This window comes from Pinus tabuliformis, chromosome 3_2 (genome assembly GCF_031772625.1).
Source record: "Pinus tabuliformis cultivar Carrire ecotype Pingquan chromosome 3_2, CPIR1, whole genome shotgun sequence".
In the NCBI taxonomy this organism is placed as follows: Eukaryota; Viridiplantae; Streptophyta; class Pinopsida; order Pinales; family Pinaceae; genus Pinus; species Pinus tabuliformis.
In genome coordinates this window covers 168,091,901-168,111,890 of record NC_142302.1, presented here as the reverse complement: position 1 = coordinate 168,111,890, position 19,990 = coordinate 168,091,901, and the positions used below count along the sequence as shown (strand labels likewise).

The 19,990-nt window shown below is 38.9% G+C and overlaps 1 protein-coding gene across 2 annotated transcripts in view; it reads left to right on the top strand.

Moving 5' to 3' along the window:
- Positions 1–19,157, top strand: part of LOC149180327 (ozone-responsive stress-like protein (DUF1138)) — a 70,316-nt gene extending 51,159 nt beyond the window's left edge. For both annotated transcript variants that reach the window (XM_089416024.1, XM_089416026.1), the window contains exon 3: positions 18,781–19,157. In XM_089416024.1, the coding sequence (XP_089272150.1) occupies positions 18,781–18,932 (152 nt within the window). In that variant the 3' untranslated portion in view covers positions 18,933–19,157. The remainder of the gene's footprint in view (positions 1–18,780) is intronic.
- Positions 19,158–19,990: the final 833 nt, after the last annotated feature.

Genomic DNA, 19,990 nt, shown 5'->3' with positions numbered 1-19,990 from the left:
GGAGTCTAAACTTCCGCCTGTAAGAAAGGTCCAACACTCGCTATATATGCTCTTGTGACATCTCGGAATGTCTTTCCCAAAATGTGCCATGCATCTCCCTAAGTGTGAGCTCAAGGGTGGAGCATATGCTACCTTTGTAGCAGATTGGGCCAATCCCAACCCCGCATTTGCCAACTCGCGCCTTGACCATATGCCATAGCCGGGAAGTCTCTCTCCCAATGCACTAAGTCCCATCCAACTATCTCCGGTGAGCCTCCTACGAACGGTTGCTCGTGCTGAGTGTTTCAAGGGACAACAACCAAATCTTCTGTGACTTTAAGCAATACAAAGGAGAAATAAGTGTGTGAGTCCCGAGGGGTATGTCCAAGACAATGCTACTTGGGAGCGAGAGCGAAAGCGGGGAGCGGGAGCGACATTTTCAAAAGCTCTCGGTTTGGGAGCAAATCCCGGAGCGATTTTATAAAAATATATATATTTTTAATTTTTTTATATTTTGATACATATATGTCAACAAAAACATGTAAAATGGTGAATTACATATAAAAAACATAAAAAAACATAGATTGATCATCGAACCATATCACATCAATCATCTAGAAGTTATAATCTTCATCAACCACATCCACAAGTTAGTAACATACATATTACAACATATTGAGTCTCGTGAATCATGATTCATCAATCTTAAAGTTTCAACTTCAAGCTTTCAAAATTGAAAACTCAATATATAACATTTATCATCATTGATCATCAAAGTTGTACTTGTAAGCTAAATTTAACCATTACAAGAAATAATATCTAATTGTTAACATGAAATGAAATGTTATCAAATGAATTATGAAACATTGAAATGAAATGAAACAACTTTCACGAAGCATCATATTCATAACTCAAAATCATTACCAATGAGTTATAATTGCCAACTTCAAACTTCAAACTTTCATTGTCACAGTCATATATTGTTTACAAAAAATATCATTATGATATGAAAGAGTCAAGAGTCAAGAGTCAAGACTCAACAGTTATGAAAACTAATAGAAACTAGAAAAGACAAGTAAACTGTAAATCTATTATCTACTACTGCATGTGGCCCTTGCCACGAGAGTCTAATGTATGAGCAGGTCGTGGTGGTCTTCTAGGAGTCTCCCGCACAGACCGATGACCAGAACTAGAAGGCACATGCCCTCCACGTGAGGGTGTAGATGGAGGTGGCGACAACAAAGGAACAAGACTCAGAACTCGAGCACTGCTACTGGATGGTGGAGGTGGCATGGCTACTGCTTCATCTTCCTCCCTTATAAGTTCCTCTTCCAGTTCTTCAAGATGTATAGTGCCATCCTCCAAATTGTCATCCTCTGGGTGGTTGTCCCAAATTTTATATGTTGGATTGTCATAAGCATGATCACAGTAATGACTCAACAACCTCAAGTTGTAGTGCACATAAACCAAGCTTTCTGCTCGGTTTTCATTGAGTCTGTTTCTTTTCACATTATGTATGAAGTTGTAGGTTCTCCAACACCTCTCTGCAGAAGAAGTATTTACAACCTGTGATAGAACTTTTTTTGCCAATTTTGGCAAAAGTCCATGGCCGCCATATGTTTCCCACCATGTGAGAGCATCAAAGCTATCTCTGTCTTCCATTGCATGGAAGGTACCAAACAAACCAGTGTTACTGAAGAATCTGCCTATTTCAACGCGCGCACTAGCACATTCCTCCCTATCAGGGATCATCTTTTCTAATGCTTCCAAATATCCTTTAGATACCTCTTCATCTATATGGGGTTTGGTCCTAACCCAACCCCCTGGTGCAGGTTGGCCTAACCAAGATGTAGAGTAGTATTTTATTGTAAGGATATACGCCAAGCAATGTAGTGGAAGATTAAGTTTATTCCACCGTACACACACACAATCGTGAATCAGTTTGTACAAGTCGGGATCATTGTTATGAACAATATCTTTTATTTGCCCCAACATGGTATCCATCTGCTCATACACCTCGCCAATCACTGGTTTATCTATATTTTCAAACCGAATCATGTGATAAATGGGCTTGGTGAAATCCAATACTTGCCTCACACGTGCCCAAAACATACCATCAAGAGCGGCCTCCTCCACCAGTTCAAAACCTCGCATGTTAGTTGCATTTGTAGCCCTTTCCTTTAATACTTGCCAGTGTGGACTTGATACCATGCTAGCCAATGATTCTCTTACCCTAAAAGGCGCCTGAAGGTGAGGTAATAGCTACCAAATCTAGTCCTCGCAATCTTCAACAACTCCAATCTTGAGTGACTGCGGAAAAGGCCATGGGTATTGCTATGATTTGTAATAAATTTTATCATTTGTTTGCCTTTCTTGTACAAATCACCAATCTATTTGTATTGTTCATTTTTGTTCTTAACAACATCATGCATCAAAAGGTTCAATGTGTGAACCAAACACCCAGACCAAAATATGTTGGGGTATTTATCCTCAATAATTGCTCCCGTTGCCTTACAATTAGGAGCATTATCAGTGATGACTTGGATGACATTGTATGGCCCAATACGCTCAATTGTTTGAAGTAATGGTTTTGCAATGTTGATGGTGGTCTTGAACTTGTTTGAGTAATCATATGCTGAAAGAAAGATGGCACCACTAACAGACACAACAAGAACACTTATCAATGGCTTGCCTTTTACATTTGTCCATCCATCAGATACAATGGACACCCCATGGTCAGTCCAAGAACTTGTCATTCTATTCAAAGAATGCGATATTTTTGCTTTTTCATGATCAAGTCCAACGGTTCTTGCCTTGTCATACCCAGGGCTCTTGTATCCTTTAGGGGCATCATTTATGGCAGAAACCATTTCGTGCCAATAAGGTGAGTGAAGAACATTGAATGGTATCCCACGTGCATAGAGAAACATGTAAACTTTTGAATCCACATCATTCCTACACCCTTCATCGAGGAAATCTGATATGGTTCTACACCTTAAAGCTGGTGACCCTATGCCTCCATATCCACTGCCTTGGGAGGATATTGAAGGAGTTCTTTGTGCTTGTGATTGTGAGCTTGGTTCAAAGAAACCCCTTGATTTTTTAGATTTGTATTGGGCTTCCTCCTCTTCCCTTATATATTTGGCTCTATCTGCTGCTGACACACCTGCACAAGTTTTGATTCCTATTTGTTTATCTCTATCCCATGGCATTTTCCCGCAAAGGTGTTTTCTGGCACGGGTGTATGAACTGTATAATTATTGCTGCAATGGGGGCAATGAATTTTAGTGGTTCCACCCCCTTTCCTTGCTTCAGGCCTGTTAACATATTTCCACAATGGGGTTTGGTCTTGTTTAGTTTTTTTCGCTGCTTAATCATGTTCACCCTCCTCCAGCTCCTCCTCATCGGGTTTTTCATCAAATCCACTTTGTCCCCCCTTCTTTATTTTGAACCCTCCTTTTCCTACTCTCCAGCACCATAATAACTAGAAAAGGAACCAAGAAGAAGAAAATGCCAATAAATATAACCATGATGTTTGAAATTTGTAGTTTTGAATCTGCAAAATTTAATAAAATGGAATGGGAATGGGAATGGCCCAATGGGAAACCGAAATAGAGAAAAATTTATTTATTTATTTAGAAATTAGGAATAAATTAATTAACATTAAAAAAAAATGCTAACCTACCTCAAATGCGTCCAAGACTCCTTGCTCCTTGCTCCTTGGCACCTTGCTCTCTCTCAGTCTCATTGAACTCTCACAATCACAAATTCACAATGATTCATTTTTGCCCTCCCTCCCCCATTATATAAAAAAAAATTCGATTTTTTGCACTGCTCTTTTTTTTTTGGTTTGGTTTGTTGTGTTTTTGTTGTTGTTGTTATTTATTTCTTTGGTTTTTATATTATTTAATTAAATTTATATTTTGTTGGTAGTTATTGTTTTTTTTTGTTGTGTTGTTTTTCTCTGCCACTTTCACTCCCGGCCTCCGCGCACGTCGCTCCGGGAGCGACGCTCCCGAATTTGGCAGGGAGCGCAAATTTTTTTATTGAGAGCGTGCTCTCGACCCGCTCCGGAGTCGCTCCCACCCGGAGCACGGATTGGGAGCGAGATCAAAGGGGCGGTGCTCCCTCGCAACACTGGTCCAAGATATGCTTATCCGTGCCTTCATCAATCTTGGGTAAGCCAAATACAATAGCACACCTGATGCCCCCTCCAGGAGATCTCTTTAGAGACAATGCTCCAAAATCCCATTGTGCAACGTCACACATTACTGCACACATGCACACATCCCTGTAGTCCTTTGCATGGCATTTCTCTCTGCACCACTGGATACCACTATCCATTGTCGTACCAACATATGATGCTTGGTACCCCACATGTGCTACTCTGATAGTGGAACCACCATGATGTGAGTAATATCTCGTCATCTGTCTTGGTAGATTCGAGCGACCTAACACCTCTCCTGCTAATGGGAGTAACACTATGGTGTAGATCCTCAGTGGCTCCTATGCCCAATACATCAATGGGTGAGCATCGTATCCATACATTTCCCTGTTTGGTGGCCTACCGATGCCACCTCCTCCTACAAGCTTATGCTAGAGTATGGAAATCCTCTTGCAACCCATGCACAACCATCATGTCAAGTCATCTCATGTTGTTTGTTTGCCCCCTGCTAATCCAACTTGTCACTAGTGTTGTCTGGGTATCTGATGAAGATCTGAAAGTGTGCGTGTGAACAGTCACTGGATCCATCACACCGCTAACACCATCACTAACCAAATCCATGATATGACATGGAATCCCACCTGGATCCCAACAACAGTTTGCCCCTCGAGCACTTCTCGTAACCCACGACTCTTGTTGAAATGTGGCCATGGATGTATTGAACCACCTAGTCCGCTCCATCGGGTACCAGCTTAGTACCTCTTGCCATCCAACACCATGGGAGGGATCAAAAGCAAGAATACTATAATTGTCCACGTAACAACTCCATCATGCAAATGCTATGCCCTGCGCAACTCATGTCGGTTTGCCCCATTGGTTTGATCAATACATAAGATCTGCGTGGGTAACTTTGCCTTCCTCTCTCCAATATGTAGAGGTAATCTAGTGCTGCAAGCCCCATCTATATATCCCTGAAGAGAGCTATCATCTGAACATACTGCAGCTCTGCTAGCTGCCTGTGTATCTGTCCGTTCCCTATCGATGGATAGCCCAAAAGATGACTGCCCATCCTCATCCACCATGGGCTCAACATGAGTCACTAACCACCCCTCCGTTGTTAGATTATCATGCATAACATCCTCATCAAGTTCATGCCCCTCTATGTGCTCAAATCTCCTTTGGTGCCTCTCATCTCACAGCCTTGGGTCCACACTAGATGTTTTGGTACCTACCTGTACCTCACCGATGGCTGGCCCCAAAGATGAATGCTCACTCGCCTCAACTATCTCTTTCTCCTGAGCCATGGGAGGGCTCTCCAAAGGTGGAAGCTTATAATCCTTATGGTATAGATCTGAGCTATAACCCCATGATAATGTGAGTCAAATAAGCGCCCCGTATGTCACTTTGCCAACCATGGCCCCTTCTATCTCCTTCCAACTTTGCTGGTGAGAGTCTCTCGCTGTTCCTTGCTCTTCTTCAATTTTTGCAGTCTCATGTAATGGTTCTAATGATGTTTGAAGTGCCGTCTTAGGGTTTGTTTCATCTCCTTCCTCAGGGTCTTGATTCTTAGGTTTGTACTTTTTATTTTCTCTCTTTGCCATCTCTGATGATACCCATGCTTCCATGAGTTCAGTCATCTTTAAGAAAGTTCTGTTATAGTCTTCAAATTTCTGAGCAAATTCTTCTTGCCTTCCAAACATTTTAAGTCCCACAGCTGACCAAGAATGTGGCTCTGATGCCACTGTGATGTTCTCAACTGGAATATTCCCCAATTCTACAATTAAAATTTCTGAGTCTTATATTGTCTCAATGGGTCTTTAGGTGAGGTGTTTTGTCAAACATTTTGATGGCAACTGTTGTAGGTGCATTTTATTAAGTTCCAACCCAGTTTGAGACACACCACGATAAAAGAATGCCTTCAGGTACTTCACAATCAGCAGTATATTATATCCAATATTTCTCGGAATTAATTAAACCACCGTTGTGCGCATTACATCAGTCGATAGGCACAAATTTTATACACCGGAAATAAATGAGAAATACCAATAGCACACACTCTTCAATTTCCAAATTTCTAAATATGAATACATAGTGCAAAATTATAGAGAACCTGGGATCTGCTACAACTCTTTTAATACCACAGTACTATCCAAAATGAAGAGGAAATCCTTTAATATTCAGCCCAAGTACAGTGGCAACGGATAGCCTTACAACAAGAGACTCGCCCTCATGTATAACAGTGGCAATGGTGCCATACTCAGACCAGCAAGAGGGCAGCAATTTGTCCTCTGCTAACCATGATTATCAGCTCCAAAAACACTATATCTGACCCTTCAGCGAAGTCTTTTTAACACATTTCTTCAAACTGTTGATGTATAAAATCTGGAAGACATGTTTCAAGGGGCCATACACCAATTTATCAAACAATCTGGCATACAAAACTGGGGCAATTTCTGATTTTATTGAAGCAAAATTTCAAAGAGTACAATCTGGAGGACAACACCTGGAGAACCGTCAAATTTGAGAATGAATATGAGCCATTACACAAGGACTCGACCCTTCAATAGTTCAACTACTGCAGAGTTAAAATCATGGGTCAATGGAATTTTTGGGACTGATTGTGAATGCAAGATGATCCACACCAAGGAATAGTGTTCAACTCTCCTGCAATGCCATCCATGCACCTTCAAATAACTGATCAGCATTGAGGATGAAGACGACAAATCACAACCCGAGCTAATAGATGTGCGGCCTTTTTGGAGAATCAAAATGCTGGAGCAACTGTGGGACAAGGATCAAAGAATTTCGTCTCTCCTCATAATTTTGTCCCTCTTATTGGTATACTTCGACCCCTTCAAATCTCTGCAAAATTGTCCTTGCTTGGGAGTACCTCACGGCCTTGGATACTTGCTAAATAAAACTGGAACCATGAGAAATCAACTCTCCAAGCAAGGAACCCGAATCATATAGGAAGTGATGGTACTCGACACCATTGGCATAGGAAGAATAGTCCTGCAAATTGAAACACAATGCCAATAATCTCCTGCAAATAAGAATCTCGTCAAATCTTAAGAGATGAATAAAACAACCCAAATCGATAAAGCTCTGATGGAAGATCTGAGGTAACCTTCCCCTAAAGCTAACTAGGGTGGCACTCGAAGTCCACCAAAATTAGCTATTTAGTTTTGCTTGAAACTCTAGAAACTCGCTTGAGCTTCTTCCCAATGCCAACTAGAAATGATATAATAAAACGATTTGCAATTGAGTCTCTCTTCTATTTATAATTCTCCATTGAGACTCCTGGCTTCTAGAACTCCTTTTTCCCTATTATTTTATTGGTGGGGCCCATTTTTCAGTAGGAGACATTTTGCTGCCATTTTGAATAAAATAATCATTTGCCTCCATTCTTCATTAAAATAATAACTTCCACCTTTCTCCCACAAAATAATGTATTTTCCCTTTTTTATTCAATATTACCAAAAAATGGCCAAAAACTCCTTCATGATTTTGCACACACAAAATTTGGAACATTACATAGCAGTGTTGGCTGCCATGTATTTTTCCTTTGCTGATCTAAGTGCCACACATGTTTACTTCTTGTTGAACTGGGATACCATTGCTAAACCCATGCTAAATCAGTACCTTGAGGTGCTGTTGCTTTCTAAGTTTGAGTCTGTATACCCTTGCAACTTTTCTTCACCATCTCCAAGATATCTTAGACTATACTTGAATGTGCCTCTCAAATATTTGAGCACATATTTTGTTGCAACCCAATGCTCTTGCTTTGGCTTTACCATGATCCGACTCAAGGTATTGATTGCAAAACATATATTTGGTCTGGTGTTGACCAAAGGCATCAAGAAAACTATCAGTTGCTTGTACAATGTGGGGTCTGCCAAGTCTGAGTTTGAAGCTGTCTCATTCTACAGATTAGCGATGATGGTTGTCGCCATAGGTGTGTTATCTTCCATTTGAAACCTTTTTAAGATCTTAATTACATATTTATATTGTCCAAGGAAAATCTCCCTTAGTTTTTTCCAATCTTCAAAACGAAAGAAGTAATGCATTATGCAGATATCCTTCATCTCAAACTCAGCTGCCATGTTTTCCTTTCACCTTGCAATGAGCTTCTCTATATTTGTAAAAATAAGCCATCTACATAGCACCAAAATGAGCAGATTACTCCCAACAAATACATAATGTAGTTTAGGATTTGCTTCGTTTTTGGTGGGGCCCATACTTTGTAGATAACATGGCTATCTTGGAATACCAGGCTCTTGGTGCTTGCTTGAGTCCATACAAAGCTTTCTTAAGCCTCTAGATGCCAATTCTTTCCCAGTTACTTCAAAGCTTTGAGGCTGCGTTTTGTACACTTATTACTCAATGATCTTATCAAGGAAAGCTGTCTCCACATCCATTTGATGTATTCTCCATCCCATAAATGAAATTAGGAACATAACTCCTCTAATGGAAGTGTCCCTGGTGAGTAGAGGAATTGTCTCCTCACAATTCATTCCCTCTTTTTGGCTGAGCCATCTCAATACGAACATCATCTTGAACTTCTCAATGGTGCCAATGGTTGTATGCTTAATTTTGTAGAGCCACATAGAACTCACTATTGACTTCCCCTCTAGTCTTGGCACTATATACCAGACATCATTTCTTCATGATGAAATTGTGCTCCCCCACCATGGCATACCACCATACATGTTGGTTTGCTACTTCTTGAAAGATGGATGGTTCAAAGTCTATGATCTTGCTCATTAATGATGTGTAGTTTGTCAGCTTCTTTGGAGGTATGCTCTCCCTAAAAGTGTTCCTAGGAGCCTCAACTTACTATTGAGCATTTGCTAATGTTTGAGCAAGGCACTGTGGTCTCCTTGCTTGAGTGGAAGGGGTATTGTCTCGTCCTCTTCGCTTGAAAGCTATTGTATTGCTTTTAAAGTCATTGGTGATCTTGGCTCAACCTTTGGAGGTTCTAACTCCCCATCCTTTGTCATTGGAATAGGCTTACGAGAGTTTTGGGATGCAAAGTCTTTCTCAAAATCCACATCCCTACTTACTTTTGTCTAGTTCTACTTTGGGATTGGAATATATATCTTGTAGGCCTTCGAAGTTTCCTTGTAACTCACAAATAAACTCTTTTGTTGGAGGCCTCTAACTTGGTCCTCTTCTTTATTAGTACATGGATATAAACTAGACAACTAAAGATATGGAAATTGGTTACATTTGGATTCACATTGGTGAATGCCTCCTTTGGTGTCTTGTCCTCTAGCATCTTGTGAGGGCAGTTGTTCTAGATGTAAATGTAGAAATTGCAACAAATTTGCTATTTCTAATGAAATCGAACTGAAATCAAGAGATGAGTTTTTTCTACTATTCTGCAGAAAGGAAAAGACACCATAGAAACACATGCAATAACATGCAACCATCAAAATACAAGGAACACTATGATTTTACAGGGGAACCCAACTGGGAAAATCCCCTTCGCTGCTTTGCATTAATTCATATGAGAAAAAGAAACAATTACAATGTTTGCTTCAACTCTGAAGCACACCTTGCACTGTAAAACTGTTTTCTTGCTTCCTGACTTGCTTTGGCCAACACTTACCTAATTCAAGCTTCAACTAACCTCCTATTTCCTTGCTCAATCCTAGAGGAATTAAACTCCTAAATAATAGGAAAATTCCGTATTTCTTGGCACAAATCCAAGGGGAATTGATCACTTGCTCTGTACAGAAAGCACTGTACACTCAACAATATACAATAATAAATACAAATATGCCTTTTCCATCCTCTCAACTAGGCAATTCAAATTCCATGCGTGACTGGGTCTATTTTTAGCTGATTAACTAGTTAACTGAGAGATCAATGAGTTAACAACAATCATAACTATTCAATTGACCTTCAACTGACTCAACTGATGACTAGAGCTTAGTTCACTGAGTTCAGCTAACAATAACTCAACTAGATTGCTAGATCTTAGCAATCAACTCATGCACAACTCTACTTCTAGCCTACAAGCTCAAATTTACTAATTTAATTAGTAGACAAGGCCATGTCACTCTAGCTAACTGCAATCCGAGTCATCTTCCTGATGTGGAAAATCGAATTTTCTCCATTTGACTAAGGTATTAGTCAAATGAAGCCTTTTCTTGCTACAATTTCAACATTCTCTCTTAGCAAGAAAAGGGTTATGCACAACCCTAATCCTGCTCCCGTAGGAATTTACTGTAACAAGACTCCTTCTCATTATCGCTGTTGCTACTGCAACAACTGCAACTGAGAAGTATTCGAAACACTGAATCAACTGTCTTTGTGTTGCAACTGTCTCTTGAGCATCTGACTGCTACTAGTATCTACACTGTCTATTAGGAAAACTGCACTGTTGTTGATTCTGCACTGTGCCTCCTGCCTTGTTGTCAATACTGCTTTGTGCTTCTCAACATCTAATTGCGACTAGACTGCAACTGCCACTCAAGATTTAATTGCATCAACTGACACTGATCCTTTTGCTACTGAATACTATGGGCCCCTGTAGCAAGGATAACGATCAAATTTACTAATTTAATTAGTAGACAAGGCCATGTCACTCTAGCTAACTGCAATCCGAGTCATCTTCCTGATGTGGAAAATCGAATTTTCTCCATTTGACTAAGGTATTAGTCAAATGAAGCCTTTTCTTGCTACAATTTCAACATTCTCTCTTAGCAAGAAAAGGGTTATGCACAACCCTAATCCTGCTCCCGTAGGAATTTACTGTAACAAGACTCCTTCTCATTATCGCTGTTGCTACTGCAACAACTGCAACTGAGAAGTATTCGAAACACTGAATCAACTGTCTTTGTGTTGCAACTGTCTCTTGAGCATCTGACTGCTACTAGTATCTACACTGTCTATTAGGAAAACTGCACTGTTGTTGATTCTGCACTGTGCCTCCTGCCTTGTTGTCAATACTGCTTTGTGCTTCTCAACATCTAATTGCGACTAGACTGCAACTGCCACTCAAGATTTAATTGCATCAACTGACACTGATCCTTTTGCTACTGAATACTATGGGCCCCTGTAGCAAGGATAACGATCCATGAGAAGAGTATGCTGCAATTGCTACTACTCTCCTATGGACCCTTCCCAAAGCTTTGCAACTCTGGGACTAAGGCTCTACATTGCCCCACCTCACTCCTCGAGGTATAGCTGCATGCATGGTGAAATCTACCTCTAGGTTGTAGATATTTTTCACTCTAACTCTAATCTGTTTCACTTGTCCAGTAGCAACATACTTTAGAAAAGCTTTTCCCTTACTGAACACCACATCATAACCTCTGTCCTCCATTACAACGACAAAAATTGGATTTTTCTTTAGCCCAGGAACATACAATACATTTTTCAAGTAAGATAGGAGCCTGACTCCCTCTTAAAGCTAACAATACCAATTTCTTTGGTATTATACCTCCCATCATCTCCAAATTCTATGTGCAATTTGAGATCCTTCTCCTCTAGGCTACTGAAGAATTCCTTGTTTCTTGTCATATGATATGAGGCACCAAAATCTAGGTACCACTCACTCCCTCTTACTGTGCTTGCCATGCAAGCAAAGAGGGTGAAATCTAACTCGAATTGAGATGCCAGAGCATCTCCTCCTGCTCCTGTTGCAGGCTCCTTGTTGGATTTCTTGTGCAGACACTTGGTTGCATCGTGTTCGTATTCATGGCAGTGAAGACATTTTATTTTTCTGAGGTCCTTTTTCTTGTCATTGTTTTGGTTGGACTCTGCCCTCACCTTGGGCCTTCTTGCCATTGGCATTCTTTCCTTTACCAACTAGAGCACAATCTTCTTCCTCATTTGCAATGGATGTGACACCATCTCTAGTGTTTCTTTTGATCTCCTCCTGCACCAAATCAGACCAAAGTCTCTCCCAATCTGGTAGATTGTCTCTTCCATTAACTGAATCTTGGTCGTTGTCCCAGGATTTTGGAAGGTGAAGGAGTGCTAAGCTCACAAGTTCAGATGATGGCATGTTTTATCCTACTCCTCCAAGTTCATCTCAAACTTGAGTGAATCTGGATAGGTATTGTGGAATGGTTTCATTTTTTTGCATTTGAATGCTCCTGAGTTTATCTCTCAATGTCAATTTCCTGGCATCACTGCTACTATAGAAGACATTTGTGAGAGTTTTCGACATTGCAAAAAGAGTCTCCTTTCCATGAAAGTTTGAAACCCTCAAGAATAATCCTCTTGGCTCTTGTTGTGTCTTTCTTCCTTTGAACACATGATTGTGCATCTGATGTTGCTAGTTTTGGAATATCAGTTTGAGTATATTCCCATACTCCATTGTCAGTCAAGACAACTTCCGTCCCGTCTTTCCAAACACAAAAATTCGAGGTGCCCTCTAATGCATACTCCAACCTCAATTTGTTGAAAGACATTTTGCTTACATTGAAGAGAAATCTGCACCAAAAACTCGGCAAATCGAAATTTCTCTGAGAGTAGATTTGGAACAGGGTTTCTATGTAGTCTTCCAATGATGTGATACCATGTAGAAATTGCAAGAAATTTGCTATTGCTAATGAAATCAAACTAAAATCAAGAGACATAAATTTCTTCTACTATTTTGCGGAAAGGAAAACACACTATAGGAACACATGCAATAACATGCAACCATCAAAACACAAGGAACACAATGATTTTACAAGGGAACCCAATTGGGAAAAACACTTCCACTACCTTGCATTAATTCAACTAAGAAAGAAAAACAATTACAATGTCTTGCTTCAACTCTGAAGCATACCCTGCACTGTAAAAATGTTCTCCTGCCTCTTGACCTGCTTTGGCCAACACTTAGCCAATTCAAGTCCTAGCCAACCTCCTATTTCCTCGCACAATCTTGGAGGAATTAAGCTCCTAAATAATAGGGAAATTCCCTATTTCATTGTGCCAATCCAAGGGGAATTGGTCACTCGCGCAGTGCAAAAAGCATTGTACACTCAACAATATACAATAATAAATTCAAATGTGCCTTTTCCATCCCACTCAGCTAGGCAATTCACATTCCATGCATGAATGGGTCTATATTTAGCTGATTGACTAGTTAATTGAGAGATCAATAAGGTAACAACAATCATAACTGCTCAACTGACCTTCAACTGACTCAACTAATGACTAGAGCTTAGTTAACTGAGTTCAACTAACAATAACTCAGCTAGATTGCTAGATCTTACCAATTAACTCATGCACAACTCTATTTCTAGCCTACAAACTTGAATTTACTAATTTAACTAGTAGACAATGCCATGTCACTCTAGCTAACTACAATCCAAGTCATCCTGTTGATGTGGAAAATCGAATTTTCTCCATTTGACTAAGGCACTTGTCAAATGAAGCCTTTTCTTGCTACAGTATCAACAATAAACTATTGTGTTGCATACCTTTGCCCAAAGAGAAATTGACAAGTCTTGGTCATGAGTCATGGCCTTAGTAGTGCATTGGATGGATCTATTCTTTCACTTTACAACTCCATTCTACTATGGTTGTATGGAATAGTCAATTCCCTATTGATTCCTACCTCCTTGTAAAAACCCTTAAACTCCTTGGAGGTATACTCATCCCCATTGTTTGATCTTGAGTTTCAACTAGAGCTTTGATCTTGAAACTTGCTAAAGACCTCGTCTTTGATTTTTAGGAAGTAGATCCAAGTGTTGCAAGAGAAATCATCAATGAAGGAAATGTAGTGCATGCTTGTTAAAATTGATACTAGTGACCTCGGTCAACAAACATCCAAATGCACTAGGTCTAGAATCTTCATAGACCTATTCTTACTACCCAAGAAAGTAGCCTCGACATGCTTGCTAAGGATGCACCACTAGGTCTAGAATCTCCATAGACCTATTCTTACTACCCAAGAAATTAGCCTCGACATGCTTGCTAAGGATGCACCCCTTGCATACTCCTTGCTACTCAATATTGAACTTTGGAAGACCTTCGACTATCTTCCTTATGATAAACAATGCTTTATGATGAAGGTGCCCCATTCTCTCGTGTCCCAACTCACACAAGCGATCATTGTTATGAAGTGGGGCCCAAACATGATCACCATGTAACCTATAAATATTATTTTCCCTAGCCCCTATTACCTAAGCTGTAATTGAGATAGATTCCTTTAGCCTGATGAGAATTTCCCGGTTCTTGAACTCAATTGTGCATCTCTTATCCTCCGTAATCGAAATTGAAAGCAAGTTTTTTCTACGACTTGGAACAAACAAGACTTTGTTAAAATGTAAAGAGTTGCTTGACTCGAGCTAGAAGGGAATAGTATCAACTTTTGCTAATGGTAGTTGGTATTATCACCAAGCTCAATCCACACTGGAGTTTTGTTTTGTTTTGTTAGACTAGAAAATAACTGTTGGGATGATGTCATAGGATGAGATGCCCCACTTGTCCACATACCACTGATTCCTATGATTATGCCGGTAGAAAGTCAAGATACCGTTGAGATATCCTTCTCGAACTTGGTAGCGAACTTGTTCATCTGAGTTTCTGTAGGGGTTACTACATGCTTTTGCTGCTACTTCCCTTTACCCTTTTTATTTGCACATTGTGATGCATAATGATCGTGCTTATGACAAATGAAACACTCGATTTTACTCAAAGTCCTTCTTTTCGGACTGCGAGGCTGACTCATTGTTTCTCTTACCCTTATTGGGTTCTTTATCTCAGCTCTTACTTGTTTGACCAATTAGGGCTAGGTTCTCAACCCCACCCTTCTTGCTACCGATCTTTGTCTCCATTTGAGTTTCCTCCTCGATGCAATCATTTGACAAATATAGGCAATACTTTATGATGCAGGTTCCTATTCTCTTGTGTTTCTATTTGCACAAGTTGTCATTGTTATGAACTAGGGCTTGAACATGTTCACCTTGCAACCTGTAAATATTACCTTCCCTAACTTTTATTACTTGAGCTGTATTTGGGCTAGCCGCATAGTTCTTTTTGAGACATGGAACAAACAAGACATTGTTAAAAACTAAAGAGTTATTTGAATTGAGCTAGAAGGGAACAGTGGCAACTCTTACTATTGGTGTTGGCATCATCACCAGGTTCAACTTGCACTCTTGAGTCTTGCTTCATTAGACTTCAAATTAATTCCTAGGTTGAAGTCATATGAGTTACTCCAGTGTCCACATACCATGAATTCCTAGGGCTAGGTTCTCATCCTCACCTTTCTTGCTACCGATCTTTGATTCCATTTGAGTTTCCTCGATGCAATTATTTGACAAATATAGGCAATGCTTTATGATGCAGGTTCCTATTCTCTTGTGTTGCAACTTGCACAAGTTGTCATTGTTATGAACTAGGGTTTGAATATGTTCACCCTGCAACCTGTAAATATTACCTTCTCTAACCCTTATTACATGAGCTGTATCTGGGCTAGCCGCATGGCTCTTTTGAGACTCGGAACAATCAAGACATTGATAAAAACAAAAGAGTTATTTGAATTGAGCTGGAAGGGAACAGTGCAACCTCTTGCTATTGGTGTTGGCATCATCACCAAGTTCAACCTGTACTCTTGAGTCTTGCTTTGTTAGACTTAGAAATTAATTCCTGTGTTGATGTCATACAACGAGTTTCCCCAGTGTCCACATACCATGAATTCCTAAGAATTGTGTTTGCAGAAAGGTAAGATACCATTGTGAAATCCTTCTTGAACTTGGTTGCCAACTCGTTCATCTGATTTTTTTATAGAGGTTGCTACCTGCTTCTTACCCTTCTTATTTGGACACTGTGATGCATAATGACAATGCTTATGACAAATGACAGGAAATTTGAGGTGCTGTGCAGTCTATCCTCGAATCTGAGACTAGCCGGGGCCATCTTTGAGATCTGATGCACAAACTCCCATATCTGTAGATTAGTAGTTAAAAGGAATATTGAAATCCTCTAACTCTTGGACCTATCCGGTAATCAGAGAAACCTGACTCTGATAGCATGTAAATTTTTCAAGCCTAGGTGACTGCTGTCCTAATGTTCTCATTAAATAACTCAAAACATAATATATTTAACAGTGAAATAAAATTCTGAACATTGCATCAATCACATGGTAGTTGAAAATGAATGGCAGAATAAACAAAACACGTACATAGGGATTTCTCTCTCTGATCACCATTTCATTCATTTGATCAAAGCTTACAAGTTAACCTATGCAGTTAGCGTGAACCAGCAGCTGTACAGTCAATAAATTTGTCTCAAACAGCAGTGTACAGCCTATGTAAGAGAGTGTCAGTGAAACCACCTCAAACAATAGTGTATGGCCTGTGTGAGAGAGTGCATAACTACTACAGTATGGCTTGCTTTGTTTCTGCCTTTCCTGGACAGCAAACTGCTCCTTCTCTTCTTTGAATAGTTACAACACACTCCAACAATCCACAGAAGACTTTTTATACCCACCTTGGTAGGTGTATGGGTGTGAATAAGAAAAGACAGCTATAACAGTGGTATGGCTTGTATGGTTTGCTGGTATATTGCTGATCTCTTTAGCAATGTGTTTTTCTTCTCCTTGAATGAAAACTTCTTCTTTCAGCTATTTTGCTCTCTTCTCATATATGAGATCAACTTCTGCTATCTTGTTCTCTTTATGCTTTGAGAGAGATGAGTAATGTTGTCAATTCTAGCAACTAATATCTTCAATCCTCGCTTCCACATATCTCAATCATGAGATGTATGTCTAAATTAAATCTTAATCCAGGTCGCTAATGTTCTGAAACTTCTAGAACATTTAATTTAGACTCCTAAAAACTAATTGAATTCAAACATAAGACTTTCACATTTTCTTTTATTTTTCAAGTGAAATCACATGGAATTATTAAGTGGTCATTAAAGAAAAACCTTGAACCACTCCCTGCATGTTCAGAGTCCAAACTGAATCTGAGCAAGGCCTACATTTCTCAACAAGCATCAAGAATCAAAATTGACTGAAGCTGGCTGAGGGTCCAGTGTCTCAACGAAGGTTGTAATGTTTAGTAGGTTGTGGTAAACTTCAAATATTAGAAAATCAAATGAGAAGATCAGGTTTAATTAATTTGTTAATCCGTTCATTCTGCGAGTCAGAAGTTGTTGTCCATCCAATCCTGTTTGCAAGGATGGATAATGTCTGATGGTGGCATGTGATTGCGCCGAGAGGCGCTCTCCAGCCCGGTATGGAAAGAATGTTGTGATGTCCTGTCCTGTTAAAAATTTTGACTTGGTCATATTACATAAAAATAAATTTTAAAAACTCTCCAGCCTAGTATGGGAGATGTTGTAATTTTTAACATTTTGACTCAGTCAAATTACATAAAAACAAAAAATAAACTAAAATTATAATAAGAAAAATGAAATAAAAATTAAATTTAAAAACTATTGATTATAATTATTAATAAAACATTTTGACTCTATAATTACATAAAAACAAAATAATAAAACCAGAAATAAACAAGAAATAATAATATAAAAATAAAATAGAATAAAAAATAAAATTATTTAATTAAAATAAAATAGCCCATTTTCCCTTATGAAACATTTTCACTTACCATGGGTTTTTTCCATGATATTCTTCTCTAATCTGGTAAAAAAAAGTAAAATTATTTAATTAAAATAAAATAGTCAATTTACCATCTTGTAAACATTTTGACTCACAATTTTCACAACCCATGGTTTTGTCTCATGGTATTCTTCTGTAATGTAGCCTATTTAAAGGCATAAAATTCCATTGAATTTTACACATAAAAATAACCAATTATCAATTTGTTATGCCAAATTTGATTTCTTTTTTGTGTGAGCGCTATACACAGACACATAATTGTCCTTATGTCTGAAAAGTTAGGCTTTATTTTTGTATGTCTTATATAGGCAAAGTTTTAAAAAAAGATTAGAGAATCCCATTTTGATTCATGTATTTATAGTCTTTATATCTGAAAATTTATGCTTTATTTTTGTATAATTATCTATTATGTAAACCAGCATAGATCCATCTTAACTTCGGATCTATGAAGCATTGAGAGGGATCAAATCTCTCTAGGTGCAAACCTTTCCTCAAGTTTTTCACTCAAAAAAGAGTTTAAAGATTGAACTTGAGTAAAGGTTTGCACCTCGAGAGATTTGATCCCTCTTGGCGCTTGATAGATCTGGAGTTGAGATGGATCTATGCTGGTATTACTACATTGATGAAGAGATGCATGATTTTACTACTGTCTGTTAGTGTGCACATAGTTCTGTTTTGAGGTTTTCTGCACAAAGTTCTGTTTTGAGGTTTTCTCCTTAACATTTTTTATTAGAAATTTCCCCTATAATTACAGAGGGGCTGCTTCTGGTGCAATAAAAGTGTTAGGTGATATGGGCAGACATATTTCTATTTTAGGAGAATCGTTTTATTTTGCCCAAGGCATGGTATGGTGTTTTATCATATATCCTTTTTGACGGTTCCTACTGTTTACCATATTTCCATTGTTGCGATATATACATTCGATGTATTATCAACTATGTTGTGAGGAGTTCTGAAATTTGGTATTTTTTGACAATTTGATGGTCTCTTTTGTTGGAAAATAAGCTTTATTAGTGATTTCAATTGAAGCAAAGTTGCATACACATATTTTGGGTGTTTGTAGGTTCTGTGCCTAGAACTGTTGCAGATAAAGGATGGTGGCAAGAAACTGACAAGAAATTTCAGGCCTGGCCTTCGGAAGCTGGTCCTCCAGTAGTCATGAATCCAATTTCCAGGCAAAACTTCATAGTGAAAAAATCACCATCAGAATCTTGAAGTATCATGGAGTTTGCCAGATTTATATGACACTGCCCAATTTATCCTCATCTTATTTTGCATCAAAGGAACTGGTTGTTAAATTTCATAATTTGCTTGACATTTCCTGAGATAGAGACGTCTTATCCATGTCATGACAAGATACCAATCTGAATGATGTTTCAATTATTTTACTGCACTATTTATAATCCTGTCTATAACTATGAATAAATGTTCTTTGTTTCATGACAGCTGCATATGCTTTAGACAGTCTTATTGAACTTGGTAACTTTGCAGCGAAATATTTCTTAATTATGCATGTGATTTCTTGACTAACCAGTAAAGTTTGCACTAGATCCTACCACATAATATATTCGTTGAATTCAGTCCTGGACAATAGTGTTTTTTAGTGAATTATGTTGAATTGAAACTGAGGATATTTCTGTAAAACCTGAATATAATATGAGTGAAGTTTAGGATACCTACCTTAGTTCTGTATGCTTTTCTGGTAGTTGATCTTGTTCAAAGTTTAAAATTGGTGTAAGCAAGCTTCATGCATTATGTAACTGGGACAAATCGTTTCCTTCAAAACATCTTTCTATTGTATCGTTTTGCATTTTAAGACAACTTTCTGTTGTTTTTGGTCTGGCAAGACAGCGCACTGCTTTATATAGTACTTAATGGTGAGAACCATTTACTGTGACCAACAACAATGAAGAGAAAGCTGCTTCTCCGAGAACCTTAATATATTTTTAAGAGTTGTGTAATAGCAGTTGTTTCTTAGTTTTTCATAAATTGGTTTACATCAGCGAACCATGGATGTAGACATCCCTTATGTCCTTTGTGGATTAGGGATGGGGATTGCCTTGAGGACATTCCCTGCTATCCTTGTTCAGTTGGGATACCACAGGGGCATGCCTTGTGCCTGGGTTTTGTTAAAGGACACCTGTACACCCTCTCAACCCTGTGGAGGCTGTCCAGATGTCCCCGAGAGAGTCCAGTTGGCCCAAATGAAAAACCATCAATCTTTCCCACTTCTAAACGGTCCCTGCTAGAACTCTAAAGGCCACTGGATGTTT